Source organism: Chiroxiphia lanceolata, chromosome 20, assembly GCF_009829145.1.
Source record: "Chiroxiphia lanceolata isolate bChiLan1 chromosome 20, bChiLan1.pri, whole genome shotgun sequence".
NCBI classification, from domain to species: Eukaryota; Metazoa; Chordata; class Aves; order Passeriformes; family Pipridae; genus Chiroxiphia; species Chiroxiphia lanceolata.
The window spans coordinates 6,064,831-6,083,508 of NC_045656.1; the positions used below are offsets into that span (position 1 = coordinate 6,064,831).

General features: G+C 41.5%; 1 protein-coding gene across 1 annotated transcript in view; it reads left to right on the forward strand.

The window, feature by feature from the left end:
- The window catches only part of CRCP (CGRP receptor component), a 75,715-nt gene that overhangs the window by 13,516 nt on the left and 43,521 nt on the right, over positions 1-18,678 (forward strand). The window contains exons 5-6 of the mRNA XM_032707525.1: positions 5,680-5,737; positions 14,173-14,302. Coding sequence (XP_032563416.1) covers positions 5,680-5,737; positions 14,173-14,302 — 188 coding nt within the window. The remainder of the gene's footprint in view (positions 1-5,679; positions 5,738-14,172; positions 14,303-18,678) is intronic.

The following is an 18,678-nucleotide window of genomic DNA, read 5'->3' on the forward strand; positions in this document are numbered from 1 at the left end:
GTTAAATGAAAACTGGCTCTACTTGTGCTTCTTCCTGTTACTGATAGCCTATCTTGGATCTAATTTTGGAATAACCAAATTTCCAATCACTGCATATTACTATAATTTTCAAAAAACTGGACAGAAACATTGCCCTTTTTATCTTTAAATCAACACAGTCAGGGAAGTGTTGAGCTGAAAATCGGTGATACTTTTAGAAAGTATTTTCCCTCATTCCTGCCAAAAGCTACAACCTCTACAATATTAAAGGGTGAATGATTTACTTTGTAATTTTTGTCTCCTCCAAAGCTTTCCAAATGAATATTCAACAGCAAGTCAGGATGATGCTTGGTTAACAATGGCATCATTTAATAGACTTTACAAAGACTATTGTGTTTCCCTCTGGATTGATTGGAAATTAACCCTCTGATCTGGAGCAGCCTGGCTCCGTTTTGGTTTTTTCTTGCATTCAGATAACCACTGTCAGCCCTCAGATTTCATCCTGGAGAAATGTCCTGGCTTGGAATTGCAGAGAACACCGTGATTTCACATTTTGGGACTCCTGTGATCTGGGCTCAGATGTTACACACGAGTTGCCGTGGTCGGCTCAAGGCCACGGGATTTGACTCTGAAGTATTTTCAGCACTAATAAAATCCGTGGTTATGTATACAGCTGTTACTTTATGGTTTTCCTAGCAACTATAAAACATACATTCCTGGGGATAAATTTGCCTCTGCACAGTCACAGATGTTTTAAGGGGTTTTCTTTGTAGCTCTGTGTGCTGTATCTTGGCACTGATACTTTAGATCTCTTACTAGAAAAACAGCACATGCTTATATATTTATGTACTGTCTAGGAGCTCAGTAGATAAAAGATGGGCAATACCAAGACACCTAATAGGAGATTTTGGTTAAAATATAAATGCTGCAAGAATTTGCTCAGTGCTGAAGGCATAGGATACATTTTGCCTTTAATTTCCACAACAGAATGTAACTATTTTTATTATTTTTTTAGAATTGATGTACTGTAACAATGTGCTGTCTGTGCTGTGAGGGATGGTAACAGGTGACAGTGGGGTTGGTTTTTTGTCTTTTAGGAGAACTGTTTTTTAGGATTACACTCTTGTAACCCTCCCTCCTCAGCTCCTACAGCAGACACTCTCCCCTCAAACACAGACCTCAGACCCATTTTCTTGCCCATAACTGCACACATTTTTGTCTCCTGCAGCCTGAGCTTTGTGTGTCCCCCAAGCCCACTCCACAGCATTTTGCCCTCAGCTGGAAATGCTGATCTTGGCTCCAGCTGAGTCCCAGAGCTGCTGGATGTGGCCTGGAAGCAGGAGGCTCTGCTCAGCCCCCCAGCAGTAATTGCCATTTTGAGATTTCTCACCAGGCAGGTCCTGTGCAAGTCTGTAACACGGCCCATTAACTCTGATTAGTGGAATCTTGCTTTTATGTGAGAAAATTACTTTCAGCTGTCACTCATCTTTTGTATGTATTCTTCTCTTGAAAGAGCAGCTTTCATGTTCCAAACAGTGTTACTAAAATCCAGGCAGTCCAGAGAAAATACAAATATGTATGTTAGGGGGCAATTAAGCTGAAAATATCCTTCACCTTCTGTTTAGATGAATGGAACAGTTACCCTTTTTATTTAATGAGTGTCAGTGTAACAGGCATTCCGTAGAAAGTGTGAAGATGAATTCATAGGAGTTGAAAAAAGTTAATTTTATTTTTTAGATCTAAGGGAGCACAAACTAAATTCAGGCTTATGTCTGTGCCCATGGCAAATACTGCAGTCAGGACTGATCCTGATGCATGTTCAGGCTTGCAGTTTGCCTTCCTTAAAGCTCGTTTTTGACGGAATTGGGGTTATTCAGGTTTGAATTTGTGCCTGTGCTGTCAGGAAATTCCAGGTACGCAGAGACCCTGATCCTGGCAGTCAGTTTTTGTTGTCAGTGTTAAAAAGATCAGTGTGGTGGGTTCTGAGCTCCAGCTCATACCACATACACTGCTTTGAGGTGTTGAGGGCTCAGTAACCCAGTTTTCTATCACACCAATGAGATTTAGAGACATTTTTTGAGTGTTTGTTTCCAGGGGATACCAAGATTCGTGGCCTCCTGGTCACTCCATTTGTGATGAGCTGGAAGGTCAGAAATTGCACAGGGGGAGAAGAGCTGGGACCAAACCATCCAGAGGGTCCCCTGGGCTGGTCTTGGATCTCACACTTGGAGCCCATGTCTGTGTTCTGGGCAAACAGCAGGAATTGCTGCTCACATGGAACTCCTGAATAAGCAGAGATAACCCTTCATGTGCTGCACACACAGGCTTGATGTTTCTTAAATCATCCTGGGAGCTGGATATTTACTGAGGAGAGGAGGAGAGATAAATGCAGATCTCCCCAAACATGTGGTGTACCCACGTGTGTGTCAACATGTTTGTCCACATCTTCAGCTACAATCAGTTCTCCCTTTGCAATCTTGCAGTATTTTTCCAAAATAGAACAACTTTATATCTTCATTATCAGAAGGGTGTTTAGGTAGAGCAGCAAGTAACTGGCCTGGTACCAACTTTCAGATGGCAGTTACTGAATAGTTGGTTATTTCTCTGTGTCTTTGGATTTAATCTCTATGGAAATGAAACAAATACATTGCTTACATGGTAATTATGTGTGAACATGGCTAAAGGTTGTTATGTTTTAGTGTTAATTAGTGTTCACGCTGCACAAGCACCTTCATTTATGTAGCTTTTGGGGTTTTTGCACCCTGCTGTGAATTCCTTTGTGTGATGTTCTGCGTCAGTTTTTCCAGTAGGGAGCTTTGCTGATGAAAAACAGGCATGAAATTCTTCAGATAACATATTTTAATGATTTGCAGGTTCCCTCTCATTCTTCTGTACATATTTTTAAAACTGCAGATCCCTTGAATGGTGCCACCTTCGCTGAAATGATGTGTTTGAGATCCCTTTGGCCCTACTGTAAAACTTATATCAATTCACTGATGAGTTAGAGTGATGTTAATGCTTATAAGCAGAAGGTCTTTGAGAAGTGACCTTTTTTATTGTGTTCCATATTTCTTGTCTTCAGGAAACATGAACAATTTCCCTAATTGATTGTTTTAGTCACGATGTGTAATTGGTTTTAATTTATTTCTGTTTCTTGCTCTGCCAGTGATCTTCCTGTGATAAACATGATGGAGCTCTACCTGCTTTAAAATACCTCTGGATAAGTCAAGTTTGCATTCTTTAGCTCAGGCATGAAATGGCTTTGGCTATTTAATTCAGTTTATTTGGCTTTGAAGTTTTGTTGGCGAGAAATTTCAGAGGTGCTGCTTTGGAAAACAAGAAGATGAGAAAATTTATTTTGTGTTCTTTTGTAAGATTCAAATAATATGCTTTGTCTGCAGCTGTGGTGGAGCTGTAGGATTGAACTGGGATATGTTTTGCTGCAAAAGAGAAGAAAGACTTGTTTGGAAAGGCTCTGATCTCAGAAGTGGCATGTGAGTGCAGTGCAGTGAGAAACTTGTATACAGTATGAATTCATTACACAGCCTGTCTTTGTAAGTAGGGCTCTGGGAGGAGGGGGAAGTCTTTTACAAATAGGTGTCCTCAGAGAAACTTGTCTCTGTTTCAGAGGTCTGGAAACTGAGGCACAAACACAGGCCTGGCCAGGGACTAAAAAGCAAATAACACTGAAAGCCAGGACTGGAGCACCAGCTTCTGCACCTCCATCAAGTGCTCCAGGCACTGAACCAGGCAGTTCCCAGCTCTTGAGGAAAAAGCACTAAATCTTTCATGCATTCAGCTGAATTGGCCAGACTTTTGTACAGTGAAGATGGTATTTAATATCTTTACCCAGCTCTGTTCACTTCTACGCGGGTGGGTTTTTTCTCACTGACTCCTTAAATGACCTGCTTTCAATTTTAAAGGATTTCAGTACTTATCTTCTGTCATTACTGAGGTTTTATTTCTGTCCTTTCATTAGTTATGACAGTAGTAGATGGCAGCAGTTATAAATACCTCATCTCTTTGACAGTAAAGCAGCCACGAGTGGTGCTCTCAGCTCAGAGTTAAATCCTGCCATGCTCTCCACAGTCTCATGTTGTAAACATCAAGCTGCCAAATAGATCTAAGTGATTAGCATGGGAAAAAAAAGGAGGTGTATTCACTGCTTCTCACCAGTGGAAACATATTTGGCTTTCATCCTTGGTTGTCCAAAAGCAAAGCAAATTAATAGTAAGAAATAGGAGAGTTTCTTTGAGCTTTCTGTTGTGAATTGTTCCTTTAAAAATCACAAGCTTTTCTTCTGAAGCTGAAAGTCATAATTAAAACGATTTTCCAGCATTTATAAAAATGATGGCAGAATAACCCAGGGACTAGGTGGGTCAATTAAAAACTGCTGCCTTTTTTTTTTTTTTTTTTTAGGATTTTAGTTTTATTGCCAGCAGGTTGGATCTAAAACCGACAGTCAGTGTCTTTTCTTTGGAGCTGTTTTCTGTTCTTAAGGGCTGTGATTACACATCACAAAACCCTCTGGTGTAACAAAGTTTGGTATCAGCAGAGCAGTTGTCTTTGCTGAGCCACAGTCCCCTCTCTTCTCCTATTCCCATCACCAGGTCACTTGGAGTTATGGGCATTTTAACTGAAGAGGGTCTGTTGGATCATCCAGTCTGTGACAATACAGGATTTTTCCTTCAGGAGACATCAGCCAGGAAAATGTGATGCCATTGCTGCTCATTCTGTGTGTTCAGTGGGTAAATGCAGGGCCTTATTCTCGGGGGGTCAGCTGTGTGCTGCTGAAGTGCTGAATTCAGTCTCTGGACACGTCCACGAGTGTGAATGTACGACCAGAGCAAGGCACTGCTCCTGACAGGCTTCTCCTGAGCCCCTCGGGCTTTGGCCATGCACCAGTGCCTGTCCCTGGCTGATGGAGGGCTGGAGTGCCCTGTGAGGGGGTTGGATTTCAGGGGCAGACGCTGTCAGAGGCCATTTGAGGTGAGATGGAGTCTCTGAGGTGTCTCCAGACACACAGACATCGACCCGTTGGTTGTAAACGCCCGCGTGGAGTGATCTGTGCGCTCTCTTGAAAGCCAGAAGGTCTCCTTTCTGAGCAACCCACAGGTGCAATAAACTGAGGGAAAACCCTTCAGAATCGGTTTCAACATGCATCAAAGATGCCCTTTAAATAGTAATAAATTCCAAGATTTAGTTCTTCAAAATTGTAGTTTACTAATAGTGGTCTGTTTGTATTTACTTTGTGTTTGCGACGGGCTAAAAGAATAAACAAGTTATTGCCATTTGGCTGATGGATTGTAACTTCTTAGGTATGATAATTGTTCTTGTGGTTGTGTGTTCATAACAGAAGAGTCTCTGATTTCTGATGAGTTGTTTAGCATTTCTGCACAGCCTTAACAAAGTAATAGTGGATGTTAATTAATGCTTGTACAGTAATGGTCTAAATGTCTCTGCTTGCCACCTTGGACTAGAGGTGGCAACAGCAGCCTGTCTAAACACACAAGAAAATACTGTGTTTAAAACACCCAAATTATGTCGATTAAACCACACTGCAAACCCAGTCAGAATTATTCCTGGCAGTGGCATCTCATGCCTAAGTTATCAGGAATGTATTTGCATCACACCAGTCAGTTGAGGGGATCCTCAAATTACATAGTAACGTGGATTGTCTTACACTTTGCTTTTAACCAGGGCAGAAAAGCTCCAGCTGCTGAACCACAGGCCTGTGACAGCAGTTGAAATTCAGCTGGTGAGTAACAATGCCTCTGATTGTTCAAAGCTTAAATGGAAGCAGCTTTAACCTTGAAGATCAATTGAATAATTACTTTCTCATGGCCAGTGATTGAATATCCTTTTATGCACATCTTTACATCCACTGTTTCAAATCCACTCAGCTTCCTGTCTGAGACCTCCTTAGAGACTTGCCCATCTTTCTCTCAGACAGATTCTCCACCTCTTGTTTGCTTCAGTGTCACGTGTTTAAAATGCTTGATGCAGTCATCAAAGGTTAGTAACCAGAGTATTGCAACTAAGATTAGATTTAACCTGGGTCTTTTTGCTGCTGCAGCTCTGCAATCCTGTACTTCACTTTTTGACAGCTGCCATGACACGGTCGTTTTGGTGGCAGAGTTCTGTGTTACACTAAAACCAAACGTGCTAAAAAGAAATTAATGACTGATAGTGAATTGTGAGCAGTGATGCAGAATGAGATATGGATATAAACAGACTTCCTCATGGAAAGTAGCCATTGCCAACCTGTTAAGCATAATTCTGGTGTAAAGAGGGATTGTCACTAAATAGAAAGAGATGATTATATTCCCGGAAGGATCTCCTTAGGAATCCAAACCCCCGTGGTAATAAAGAGCTTGTTATAATCAGGATATTATTTCAATGAAGATCTCTTGCATTAAGAACATCTGTTTGCCATCTTAACCTGAAACCAAAGTGAGGAGTAACAGGATCATATTTTGCTACAAAAAGGGGAAGGATTAAAGAGGCACCAGTAGGACTATTTTACTTCTGTAGCCACAGAATAGGGATTATAATGCTGAAGGCGTCTCTTGGAAGAATGTTCCCAGCTGAGGAATTAATGCTGTGTTTTGTGATTGAGGAGATCAGTGTCAATCATCAACCCAACCAAGAGCATTAAGGCTTCATGAGCTCTGCTTAGGCACTTAGTCATAAGCCATGATGTGGAGCCTGTCTCATGCCTTTGTTAGCCTCATGTGCTTAGACACAGATTTATTTTATTGCCATAGACAGTCTCTTTTTCCCTTCTTTAAATGCAATAATCTTTTGCTGCTTTCAGGTGACTGTATGGTTTTGTTTGTGTCTTCCCTCCTCTCCTTGTTAATCCTTCTTAGTTCATTATCTTACCTACCCATAAAATACTGAAAATAGTTTGCTTCTGTGTCATGTTTCAAGTCCAGGAGGTAAATATAAGAAATTTGGCCCTTTATATAAGAAATCAGGTTTCTGTAGAGTGTCGTACTTTGGATATTCCAAGGTTTGTAGTGTGAAAGTTAGATAAAACTCATTGCTAAAACTTGCAGAAACACAGACACGAGATTTGAGTTCAGTGGCAGTTCATTATTTATCCAGAACCTGCCCCTAATGGTCAGTTGTGAAAAATGTGATATTCGTACATTTGGGGATTGCCTGAATTTCTGTTGTCATGGAGGTGCTGGGGATGTACTTACTCCTGTTCCATTGCAATTCCCCTGTAATTCCCAGGGCTGGTTTCTCCAAAACTACCATTACAGTGATCTGAGTTGGCTGGGTTGTTAACGCTGTGTTAGATGAAGCCTCCCCGAAATTGCAGTACATTTACTCTCTCATCAAAGTGCACCAAAGTCTTTTGAGCTCAATAACTGCTGGGAAACTGCAGAGTGGCTCATTTAAGTGAAATCCAGAGCCTGGGAGCCTCAGCAAGGAAATGATTTTGCTGTTCAGTTGCTGTCTTTGGGGTTTTGGTGAGGACAGGGGAAGGAGATTGTAGCAATCACTGAACACACAAACCCTCTGTCTTCTGTGAGTGTGAAATAACGCAGAGCAGGGGAGGCTGCTCTGTTTTCCTTTGATGTCCGTGGGGAGAAGATTATCCACACACAGATTTCATGCAGGCAAGTCAATTCACTGCAGCTGATGGATGGGAGACAACCTACTGAGAAGTGAATATTAGGGTCTAAAATTGCCTTAATTCTCTTTCCATTAAACTTCCCCCTGCCTCTTAAAAGCTGTGAGTTGCTCCTGGAGTTGAATCAGAAATAAATGATGATGAAAGCTTCTGACCAGTTCATTTAATGCAGGCACATCAGTCTTCTTTTTAAAAAAGCTTTAAACAAAATACTAAACAAGCCATATCTATCTCTCACTTGCTCAAAGAGTTCTGATGTCTCAAACTTTTACTCAGTGTTGCCCATCCATGGAATGAAGTCAAATTTACCTGACAGGCTTTTAATTGCTCATGTGACAGGATAGGTATATTTATTGTTGCTTTTTTGCCTTTCCAGCTTTTTAGTTTTTTACTCTCCCTCTACGAAATTCCCTGGTTTTAGTCGTATGCGAATAATAAATCAATTTTGATAAAAATGTATTTAAGCTAAAAACCAAATTTATGTTGTGATCTTTTGATCCCAGGGTCTTCTGTAAATCTTTATACATAAATTGGTACCATTGTCCGTATTTGTCTTTTCCAGACCGTGTGCCAGGGTTTATTTTCAAACAACAATAGCAACAAAAGGAGCATGAAATTCTAATTCATGCCCCACAGGGTAAAACACTGTACACACTGCAGCTATCTTGACCTCCTGTTTTAATCTTTAACATATGTTGTTCCTGGCTCAGTGATTCACAAAGGAGGAAGAAAAAAAGACACTGATGTTCATCTAACCATGACAGTGGTTCAGCTTTGCTTAGTGCTGAACTGTGGTGGGGTTGAGGATTAAACATCTTCTTTTCTAATGAACAAATTGCTCCACGTTCCTCTCTCCGAGTGGAAAAGTAGATTTTAATTCTGTGCTTTTTAAAACTGGATTTCCATCTGTCAAACCAGACAACCTTGTAGCTGTGTGCTCTGCATAACCAGGCTGGCAGATTCTCTTTTATTCTTGACTAGAAAGTAATAATTTAAAGTATTCTCCTGGAAAATGGAAGATCTTAGAGGATTTAAACATTTTATTTTCTCAACAATATATTCTGCTTTCCACTTGGTTAATTAGCTCTGAGGGACATTAATCCAATCATTCAGTCTTTCACTTTATTTCTTTTTTTATGTGTTTTTTTCCTATTAGTGTGTTAGTGCTGAACAATTTCAAATTACTGCTCAAAGGAGGAAATAACAGTCATTTTCTCATCAAACATCTACCTCCTACACTGGAGTTAAATTATGTGCTTGATTGCTTTGGAAGTGATCAGAACCCCAATTTCCTTTATTACTGTATTTACTGTTTATTTTTTAAATAGAACTCTTGGCTTTATTATTCAAATAAACAGTAGCTTTTGGCCCACAGGTTGTTCTGCTCTGTGATGCTGAGGTTTCTTCCCCACCAAATATTACTTGTCCTTCAGACAGTTCCTGACTTCTTTCATTACTTTTTGGGGTTCTTCAGTGTGGCTTTATTTATTCTTCAACATTTGCACTGTGTTGTCCTGTCTCAGGAGACTAAACAAAATAAACATTAGCATTGAAAGCCTGAAAGAAGCACAGCAAGGACCATGAAGTTTCTTATACTTGGCTTTTATTTGGGGCAAGCAGAAGAGTATGATTTTAATTAGGAAAAGCATGTTCCAAAGTGTTTGTCCTTGTTTCACCAACTAAAATAAAAAACCCTACACAATTATGTGTGTATATTATGTGTGTTCATATTTTGTACGTGGCACTGTGAACGTACAGGTTTGCACATTTAATTTATGAACAAATGCTCCAATCTTTGAAATAATCTTAGTAGACTGGCTGTTGCTTTCTGATTTACCTCCTCCACAAACCAAATCTTTAAAAGCTTCTGAAAATGACTTTCTGCCATGAGAATTCACCAGCAGGTCTTGACGTGACTCGGCGCTTAATGTCGTTCTGTGATTACGTTCTGTGATTTGGTAATGATGGTTTGTTTTGTTCCTCTGAGAAGTTCAGGCATAGTGCTCCATTCAAAAAAAGCTCCTGTTAAAATGTGCAGCTGGGAAGGGCTGTGTGGAGGCAGTAAAATATCCCACAGCCACATTTGTTTAATGAGCACAGCTCTGGTTCCCAGTAGTGGTTCCGTTATGGAACGAGGCATCTGCCAGGGCTTCGTGCTGCACTTGGAGAGGGATTTGTCTTTGCATTCTCTTACAGCAAGATTCAGGGATGGGGGTCAGATGCCTGTTTCATTTTCCAGGGTTAGAAAGCCCATGCACAGATGTATCTAGAGAGGAAGAGGAAAACTGGCATCATTTTCTTGAGCTATTCTCCATTTAGTAAGCATTTGCCTCATTTTAAGCTTCAAGTCCAGTTAAGTTAGCTGGAGCTCTTAGATACTTGAAATTAAGTCCAAACATAAGCTCTGGCTTAACAGTTGTATGCACAAGGTGCTTAAGCAAGTGAAAAATTGGTTATTAGATTTCTAAATAAAAGTAGCATTGCTCTCAAAGGTGAGCAGAACTGTGGCTTCAGCTGCTCTCTGAATACTTGTATATATTGCACAGTTCTGAAAATCTGGATGTTTTTAGCAATACATTATCAATAAAGTAAGGAGCAGCTCTGGGTACCCAGGCTTGAAAAGTAAATACAAACTGCAGAGGGAATGTGCCCCTCTTATTTTTAGCTGTAGGAATTTTATGCCAATTAAGTTCCTAAATAAGGTTTTTTCTTGCTTCCTTCCTTGATTCCTTCTTTGGTTGTCTTGTAGATTGTATTGTGTAGAGCATTACCTCTATATTGTTCAGAGGATTGGGGAACTGAAATGTGAAAATTGCTTCCTGTATGAGTATATTGCAATGGGAATTTAATAACTAACTGTTATGAGTTTGGGTGAAATAGAAGTTATTAGTGAGGCCTGACGTGACTGAATTATCTCAACCACATAGTTGCATTTCACAGATAATTCATCCTGTGTGTATGTATGAATGACACTGATGTGCTGTAGCATTTGCTACTAAAACCCTGGAGTTATTTTGGGATGGTTTAGACTTGAATGTTGTGACTTGGGAATTATTTATTACAGAAGCCACAGAGCTGCCACAGCTCACTGCCCTTCCCTGTGTTCACTTCCAAAACCCCTCGCTCAGCCCTGGGAAAGGGACACGCTTGTCTTGCTGCACATCAGGGTGCTTTTTATCTATAAATTGTATTTCTGTAACACTGTCCAGTTCTGTTACTTGCCCAAATCCCTGACTATTGAAAATAGGTGGGTCAGCAGCGCTTTGGTTGACAAGACCCTAAACTTGGCACATGGCACAGTCTGTGAGGGTGAGCTGTTTCCATTTGGGGCGTGTGGCACTGCCAACATCAACATCTTAGGTCATACACTTATTTCAAACATTTGCATTTTTGTTTTCCTTAGTATAAACTTTGCATTCCTGACTGCTTATGGTTTGAGTCTGTTGCTTGAGCAGTTTCAGCCAAGTGCAAGTTAGAGGCTAGCAAGGCTTTTTGTTAGATATTTTTTCACAGGTTGGTAAAATGTTTGCTAGAAAAGTAGGTGCTTGAATACAGTAATTTCATTTTGCCTCTTAGGCTTTTTCTTACACATAATTTCTCAGCACCATATTTTCTGATACTGTGGGTAGCATTTTGTCTTAGAGCTGTAAATCAGAAGGCTGTGAGAACATCTGTTGAATGTAGAAAAAGCCTCTGGGTGACCTTCTGTTCCCCTTGAGATCTGTTTTCCTTTAGGACAGTTTCATTTGTCTCTTTATCTACATGCTGTCTGTGCTTAATTTTTGAATTCTGCCTTTTGGCCTTCTGCTTTGCTGCTTCCTCACTGCTTATGTTTTCATAAGTCAGGCTCAGGCTGGTTTTTTTTTCACTTCCCTAAAGACTGAAAAAAATTGATTTTTATAGTTTATGCTTTTGATCCTTTGAACTCTTGAATGGTATCACAGCAAAATAGCACTGGAACATCAAGCTGAATAGTCAGCTGTCTGTCCATCCTGCCAAATTTGTGTCTTTTGGTGGTTCCTGGTGTGAGAGCTGGTGGAGAGGCACCAAGAGGGGTGAGCACTTGATGAGACTGATGCAGTAGTTTAGGGAATTACCACTTCCCTCTGGCAGAGGTTAGGGGTCTGTCAGCAGAAGGGAATCTGGAGCTACATCCCCCCTTCTCAGAGCAGTGTCTGGCATCTTTGCTTTAAAGATGCTTTTCTCAGTTACAGCACCAGAGCATCTGAAACACGAGAGACTATTTTCCTTCATCAACTTTGTGCTAAAGTGTGATTCCTTGAGCTGCCAGGGCAGTCACCAGAGCTCATCTGTCACTGTCCAAGTCGTGTCTGCAGTTTGTCAGCTGGGCAGGGCTGGTGCTCAGCCAGTACAAATGACATCAATGAGGTTGTTCATCCTGGGAGTTGGGGCATTACTCATTTGGAGTGATGTGCTCACTGAGGAACATGCAAGAAAACAGTGATTAGATTCTCACATAAGTATATTCTGTCTTAAATAAGAGTTGGTGCTGATCTCGAACTCACTGTTTTCTGTTTGAGTTCTGATTCCATGCTTATGTTTAACTCTGTCTCCCTGAAGCAAGCACCTGAAGGAGAAAGTGTTCAGAGAAAAAAAAGGGGAGAGGGGAGATATAAATAGGGAAGGATAAAATTAAAATGGGTGGACTTCATGCCATCCAATAAATCAAATCTAAACTAGGCAAAGTGCCATTTTTCTGAAGATCAGAAAGCAGAGGGATGTGGGGGACATTGGCCACTAAGAGATCAGTCATCCTGCCTGGAATGATGTTTCCTGTCCAAAGCTTGTGGGCTGGTTCTTTGTATTTTCCTGCTGCTGTGGGGCTACCACCTTTAAAATTCAATGTAACAGTAATTAATAACACTATAATCCAGTCTGAAAACCAGGCTGATAATCCTCTAAGAAACTTAATAGCATAGGGCATCTGTAGAGTAATGCAGAGTCAGCAGGATTGGCAACAAGGAGTGGGTGTAACATACTTTACTTTACCATGGAATCACAGAACCCCAGAGTGGTTTGGGTTGGGAATAACCTGAAGGAACATCCAGTTCCAACCTCCCTGCCATGGAGAAGGGCACCTTCCACTTCCACATTTCATGGTATGGTGTTGATGTTCAAGGTGTGCTGGTCAGACTGCTGGGATGATCCCCTCTGGATGCAGCCCAGCAGCAATTACCTGACCCCACTGCAGTAGCTGCAGCAGTTCTCACAGAGAAGGAGGATTTTTTATTGTGTTTTTAGTGTATTTTAGTGTATTTTAGCTCATGGAGTACAGTGTAGCAGGTGGCTGGAACAAGAGCCAGGACTGTTGTTCAAGCCGGTGTCCTACAGTAGTTTTTGAACTAAGAGTACTTGGAAAGCCACTCCACAGGGAATTTCATCCTTTGGTCGGGGATAGTCCCCAGAAACAGTCATTTGCAAATGGATATTCAGTGTCTGCCTTTTGCTACACGAGTGGATTTGAGCTGTGTGCACTTCCACTCATCCAGGATCTGTGGATAACGCTGATGAACGATGATCAGACTGTGCAAAGAGGGCTCCTAGGACTCTGAAGAAAAAAACAAGTTAATTGAATATACCACTCAGCTTTTCAGAAGGCAAGATGCATCTGAGTAGCTGACAGTTTATAGCTGGAGCTGATTAAACCTGCATTGACTTGGAACCATAATTAATATAAATCACCGCTCTTCAAAGGACATTTTAAAGGACTTTGTATAAAAAAGAAAACTCAAACCCCACAATCCTAATTGGTTTCATTTGCGTTTGAAGAGTTCTTCTGACTTGCTTTTCCAGTCCTCTGACAAGCTTTTTTCCCTTTTAACAGCTGCCTATAAATTAGGGCAGTTGTTTTACTGGTGGCAGTGATATAAGAGTTCCCACAGCTCCACAGTGGGAGTAGGTCCCCAATTAATCTCATGGAATCATATAGTTGATTTTGTGACAGCGTATTTTGTGTTGCTCAGAGCTTTTTAAATGCCTTTATACCCAGGAATCTCCAGTCTAAGCAAATTCCAGTAAAGTGTAGCTGCTGCAGGCTTAGGTGGTTTCTTTTATGGCCTGGTTACTTACAGTCCAGGTGCCAAGGTTCAGGGAACCACTCTCAGGATATCTCATTTCAGTTCTCACATGAAAGCACAGGAACTTGGGAAAACAGGTCTGGAAGGTGGGTCTGAACAAGAGCTAAATGAAAAGCCTGGCTCAAGACATGGATGTGTAGGTTGAGAGAGACTTGAGGAGAAACCAGGGAGGAAAGGCTGTTCCGAGTGTGGTGTGTTCCTTGTTGGAAGGAAAGCAGGGTGTCGTTCCAGAGTGCCAATTGTAGTGGTTAACAATGGAGCTCTCCTTTCTTTTTTTTTTTTTTTAAATATTGCAAGAGTTCTGCTTTGTAAAATGCTTTTGTAATGAGCCCAGACTGTATCTTGCATCCATTGACAAAGTATTTTCCAATGAGTTAGAGCTCTACTCTTTGGAGCTGAGGAAGGAAGTGTGGATTTAATGATGACAATGGATTGTTTTTTGACCTGCAGATGGTAGAAGAAAGCGAGGAAAGGCTCACAGAGGAGCAGATCGAGTCTCTTCTCCAGACAGTCACGAGTATTCTTCCAGGGGATCCAGAAGAACAACAGAGAGACTCAGCAATGGCAGTGGAAGACAAAGGTGACCAAGCATAGGAGGCTTCTAGACCAAAGCTGGCAGTAGTTTCAGAAGAGAATCAGCTAATATTTTTCTGTTTTTAACTTGATACCGGTTTAATCCTGTACTGGACATAATTGTAAAATATATTACCATTTTTATTACTTGGAGGTGGTGAGGGAACCAATTGTTTACAAGAAAGCACAGAAAAGGACACTATTGTTTTGGTGTTTTGTCATCAACAGGGATGGCAGTAACTGAGCCTATAATGGAGCAGCCTGAGAAAGCATGGGGCACAGGATCTGAAGCTTTTGTAATTTTTCATTACCCATGTAACAGCTGTACATTTGAATAGGCCCATGTACAGCTGGCAATGTTTGAATTATCACAGCAGTGCTATAATGATAATTGCTTTCATAAGCTTTGGAATTGCCCAACTGCCTTTCAGAATAGGGGCTGCAATGCAAAGCCAGCTTTTGGGGCTGTTTGGTGAGCAAAACAGAGAGAGGTACAAGAGCTGCCTGGGATCTGGCCAGGCACTTCCAAGGAGGCTTTTGGCATCACAGAAGTGAAAGGATCTGTTCTCAAGGGTGTCTGGCAGTCCCTCCTCAATAACAGAGAGATCCAGATCACCAGCTAACTCAGCAAATTGCCTCTGAAACCAGGGAGTTGGGTCAGTTTACAGCAGAGAGGCTCTGGACTCAAATCTTAAAGCTCTGACTAACAAACAGCAGAATATTGAGGGGTGAGGTGTGTATTTGCCCTTTGAACATTAATTCCAATATTTATACATAGACCAGTCAGTCCTGTGGACGTGCTGTTGGTGGTGGAATAAATGAGTCAACACCGAGGTCCTAATCTGGTTTGGGAGAATGAGAGTCTGTCCTGGATGAGGCAGAATTTTCTGTGTACTGAGCTTTTGTCTGGTTAAGGATTTCAGGATCAAGTGTTTAATGTTGAAAGCCTTGATGATTATAATAAATCATTTGTGTGTGTGTGTATACATACACACATAAAGTCAGCAGCTACCATGGCACTGCTTTATGTTATAGCTGCAGACCATTCTTTTATAATTATTATAAGGTACTGGAAATAGAAGTAAAATTTTAAGTACATCCTGGGAATTTTGTGAATTGCAGACAAGATATAAGACCTCAAATCAGATATCTGACTTTTTTCCCTCCTCTGTCATGGCTTTATTTTGTGTTTTTATGCAAAGAATTTATGCTTTCTGAGCTTAGTTGTGCTGTATATGAAAGGGACTGATAAAGTCCAGTGTCTGGGGGATTTGTGATATGTGTTTCCATGGTATTTAAGCTTCTTTGATGTTTGGAGAGGAAAGAAAATTATTGGAAAATGTATTTGTTGCCTCTTAAAGATAATTTATCTTACATTAAATGCTTTCCAAGGCTGGAGACTAAAGGTACATTTTGACTGGGTAAGTGTAGTACAAGAGGGGGAAAGTCCTCGGTGGTTTTGTGAATACATCAATATGTATTTTTCTCTCTAAATGTGCAAGAAAACAAGAAAGATAAGTGGATTATATCACAGAATGACATGCAATTAATTTTAAAATTAGCATTTTTATTCCCAGCAGTCACTGATGTTGTTTGACATGCTGCGGCCTTGGGCTGCGAGTGTTTGCATTTTTATCTGTCCTTTTCTAAAATTAAGCTTTTGAAGTATGTCCTAAACTTATAAAAAGCAGATGGAAGCAGATCACAAGTATCCTTAGCCAGCAGGAATGTTTTAACAGATCCCTGAGGTTGGATGCTCCATCCTGGGAATTGGTGGTTGGTTATCATCATGGGTGTTTGCCAGCATCCGTGTTCTCTTGTTGTGTGGGTATTGTACAAGGTGCAGGAACTCATTCATTTGCTGTTGTATTTAACCTTTTCATCAGTATCAGTTCCAGATGGATACATCTGTTGAATTCATGGATCATTTGTTGAGACTCAAAGATGCATAAACGATGCATAAATTTCCCTAAAAAATGCAATACTAAATGACATTTGAAAGGATCTGGGATTTTGGCATCTGCATTACATCAAGAAATGATTTTTAGACCTCCAGTCCGTGCTCTCTGTCACTGTTAAGTCCAGGGGGGGAGTTACTCAGGCTCTGAGGGCAGGTTTGTGTTGTGTTTTTCACTCTGGTCCACGTTGGAAACCCAAGGTCAGAAATGGTTTGTGGAAAGCAAATGTCACTTTGCTGCTGTGACACCATTTTTTCAGTGTCTTGCATATTGCACAAAAGCCCTGCCCCTCTCCCAAAGCTGCTTTTTGTTTCCTTAACTAACCAGTTAGACCACAATAGATGGACCCTGACAGTTGTGGTGGAGGAGAGAGGGCAGCACCAAGAGTGGCTGATGCTCTGGGGGTGCAAGAAAGGAACGTGTGTGTCGGGCACTGAAAAGCTCAGTCCCTACTTTTTGTGAAGAAACAGAGTCCTCAGCACCTTCTGAATGTTTAAGAAATGTCTATTATTTTTACTTTTCTCATTTTTTCTCTCCTCACTTTTATTCTCTGTTGTGTGTTTGGGGTTTTGGCAGATGAATGGCTTTGCCCAGGGCAGCTCTTGTGCTCTCAGTGGGAGAAAGGGGGAATGAGCTGCCAGAATTCCTTTGCTGTTGAGATACTTTAAAACACCTGGGGTTTCTCTTTTCATAAATTCAAGCCTGAAAAGCCCAGATTTCTTTGGCTGGAGAAGCCTTATTAGAAGAAGCTTTGTTTTATGGGAGGAGGAGGAGCTGCTTCTCCTACCTGGCTGTGCTCTGCTGCTGGGCAAGGGAAATAGAGATACTGGAAACAGATGTCCACAGGGAATTTTGTGGAAGATACAGGAAATCCCTCCTGATATGCTGAGCAGCTTGGGTGGAGGTCAGGCTGTGGCAGGGCTGTGTGTGAGGCTGTGCCCAGCACTGAAATGCAGAGTTTGACAAGCAGGGAGCAAATTGCATTTGGTTTGTGTTTGTATGGCATGTTCATTAGCTCAAGGTGTGCAGTCCTAGTTAGGAAAAGCAAACCCACAAAATTTGGAGTTTTGGTTTTCTTTGGAAGCAGGTTTTCTCCTGCAGCAGGTCTTCAAAGAGCACTGAAGTTGTACATGGAAATGGTGTCCACACATGGGTAATTCATGCTTCACTCTTCATCCCATTGGAAATACATGTTTTTCCAACTGATGGTTGAAGGGGGAGGACTTGGTTGACCCTGTCTGAGGTGGGAGGTTGGACTAGGTGGTCTCCAGAGCTCCCATCCAACCTCAGCATTCCTGTCAGTCTGTTTTTCCTTCCTCCCACTATGAACTCGGGCTCTCATTAAGAACTGGGGTGCAGCAGACTGGGAGTTCCTCCCTTGTCCCCCTTCCCATCCATGCCTTTGCAGATGGGAGTTTGAGGCTCTGACAAAATGCAAATACTTTATTTCTGGGATATCAGCAAAGAGAACGGGACAGACTTGAAGGATTGCAGCGGGATTTCGTGGTGTGGCTCTGGGTTTATCAGTTGCTTGAGGCCTTGAAATGGGGTCTTATGGAGTTGCTCCATGTGAGCTACTGAGTCTGCTCCAAAAGAGGCTCCTCTGGTGTGAAGGATGTGTCCCAGGATGCTGCTGAGATAAGGTGGTGTTGCAGTTTTCTCTTGAATTTTGCTTGGTTGAAACAAAATTTTCTCTTGAAATTTGCTCCATGGGCCAAATTAATCAGTAGTGCCTCTCCCCTGCCTTAAATTTGGCCCAAAACTCCTGCACTCTGGCTGTGCTGGGCCCCTCTGCATTGAGCCATGGGTGAATTATCCCAGCCCAAACTGGGATCATTCTGGATCTCGGTTTTTAAACACACACATTTTTATTCTGTATTGCATTTTCTATGATGAAACTTTTTATTGCCTCTGCCTCCCTGGGGTGGCAGCTCTGCCACATTTGGCAATGTGCAAACAGCACGTTCTGAATCCCAGAAATTGCCTCACTTCCTTTGGCATGACATCCACTTCCCTTGCCTTTGGACACAGGCTTTGGAAGCATCGGTCTCAACTGGGAGCTACTGTTGTTTGAGTGACTTATGAAACACTTCAGGCTTTGGCAGAGGGGAGTCAGGAGAGCCTGTGTGCACCTCAGCCTGGCCCATATCAGGCTTTTCCTTCTTTTCTTTTTCATTTCTACCCATAACCAGCCTTTTCCAGCCTGTTCTTGTCCCAGCTCGTGGAGCAAAGGCTGTTCCAAACACAAGGAACAGGAAGATCTTCTGTGCCTAAAAACTTGTCAGGTTTTTTTTTTTTTTTTTTTTGCAATAGTACCAGTTGGTCTCAATAACAGCATCTGGTCCCAGTATCCCTCACTGATAAGGACATCTGTGGTTATGAAATGTTCCTGGTAATTCAGAAGGACTCACGGAAGTGTCTCGGT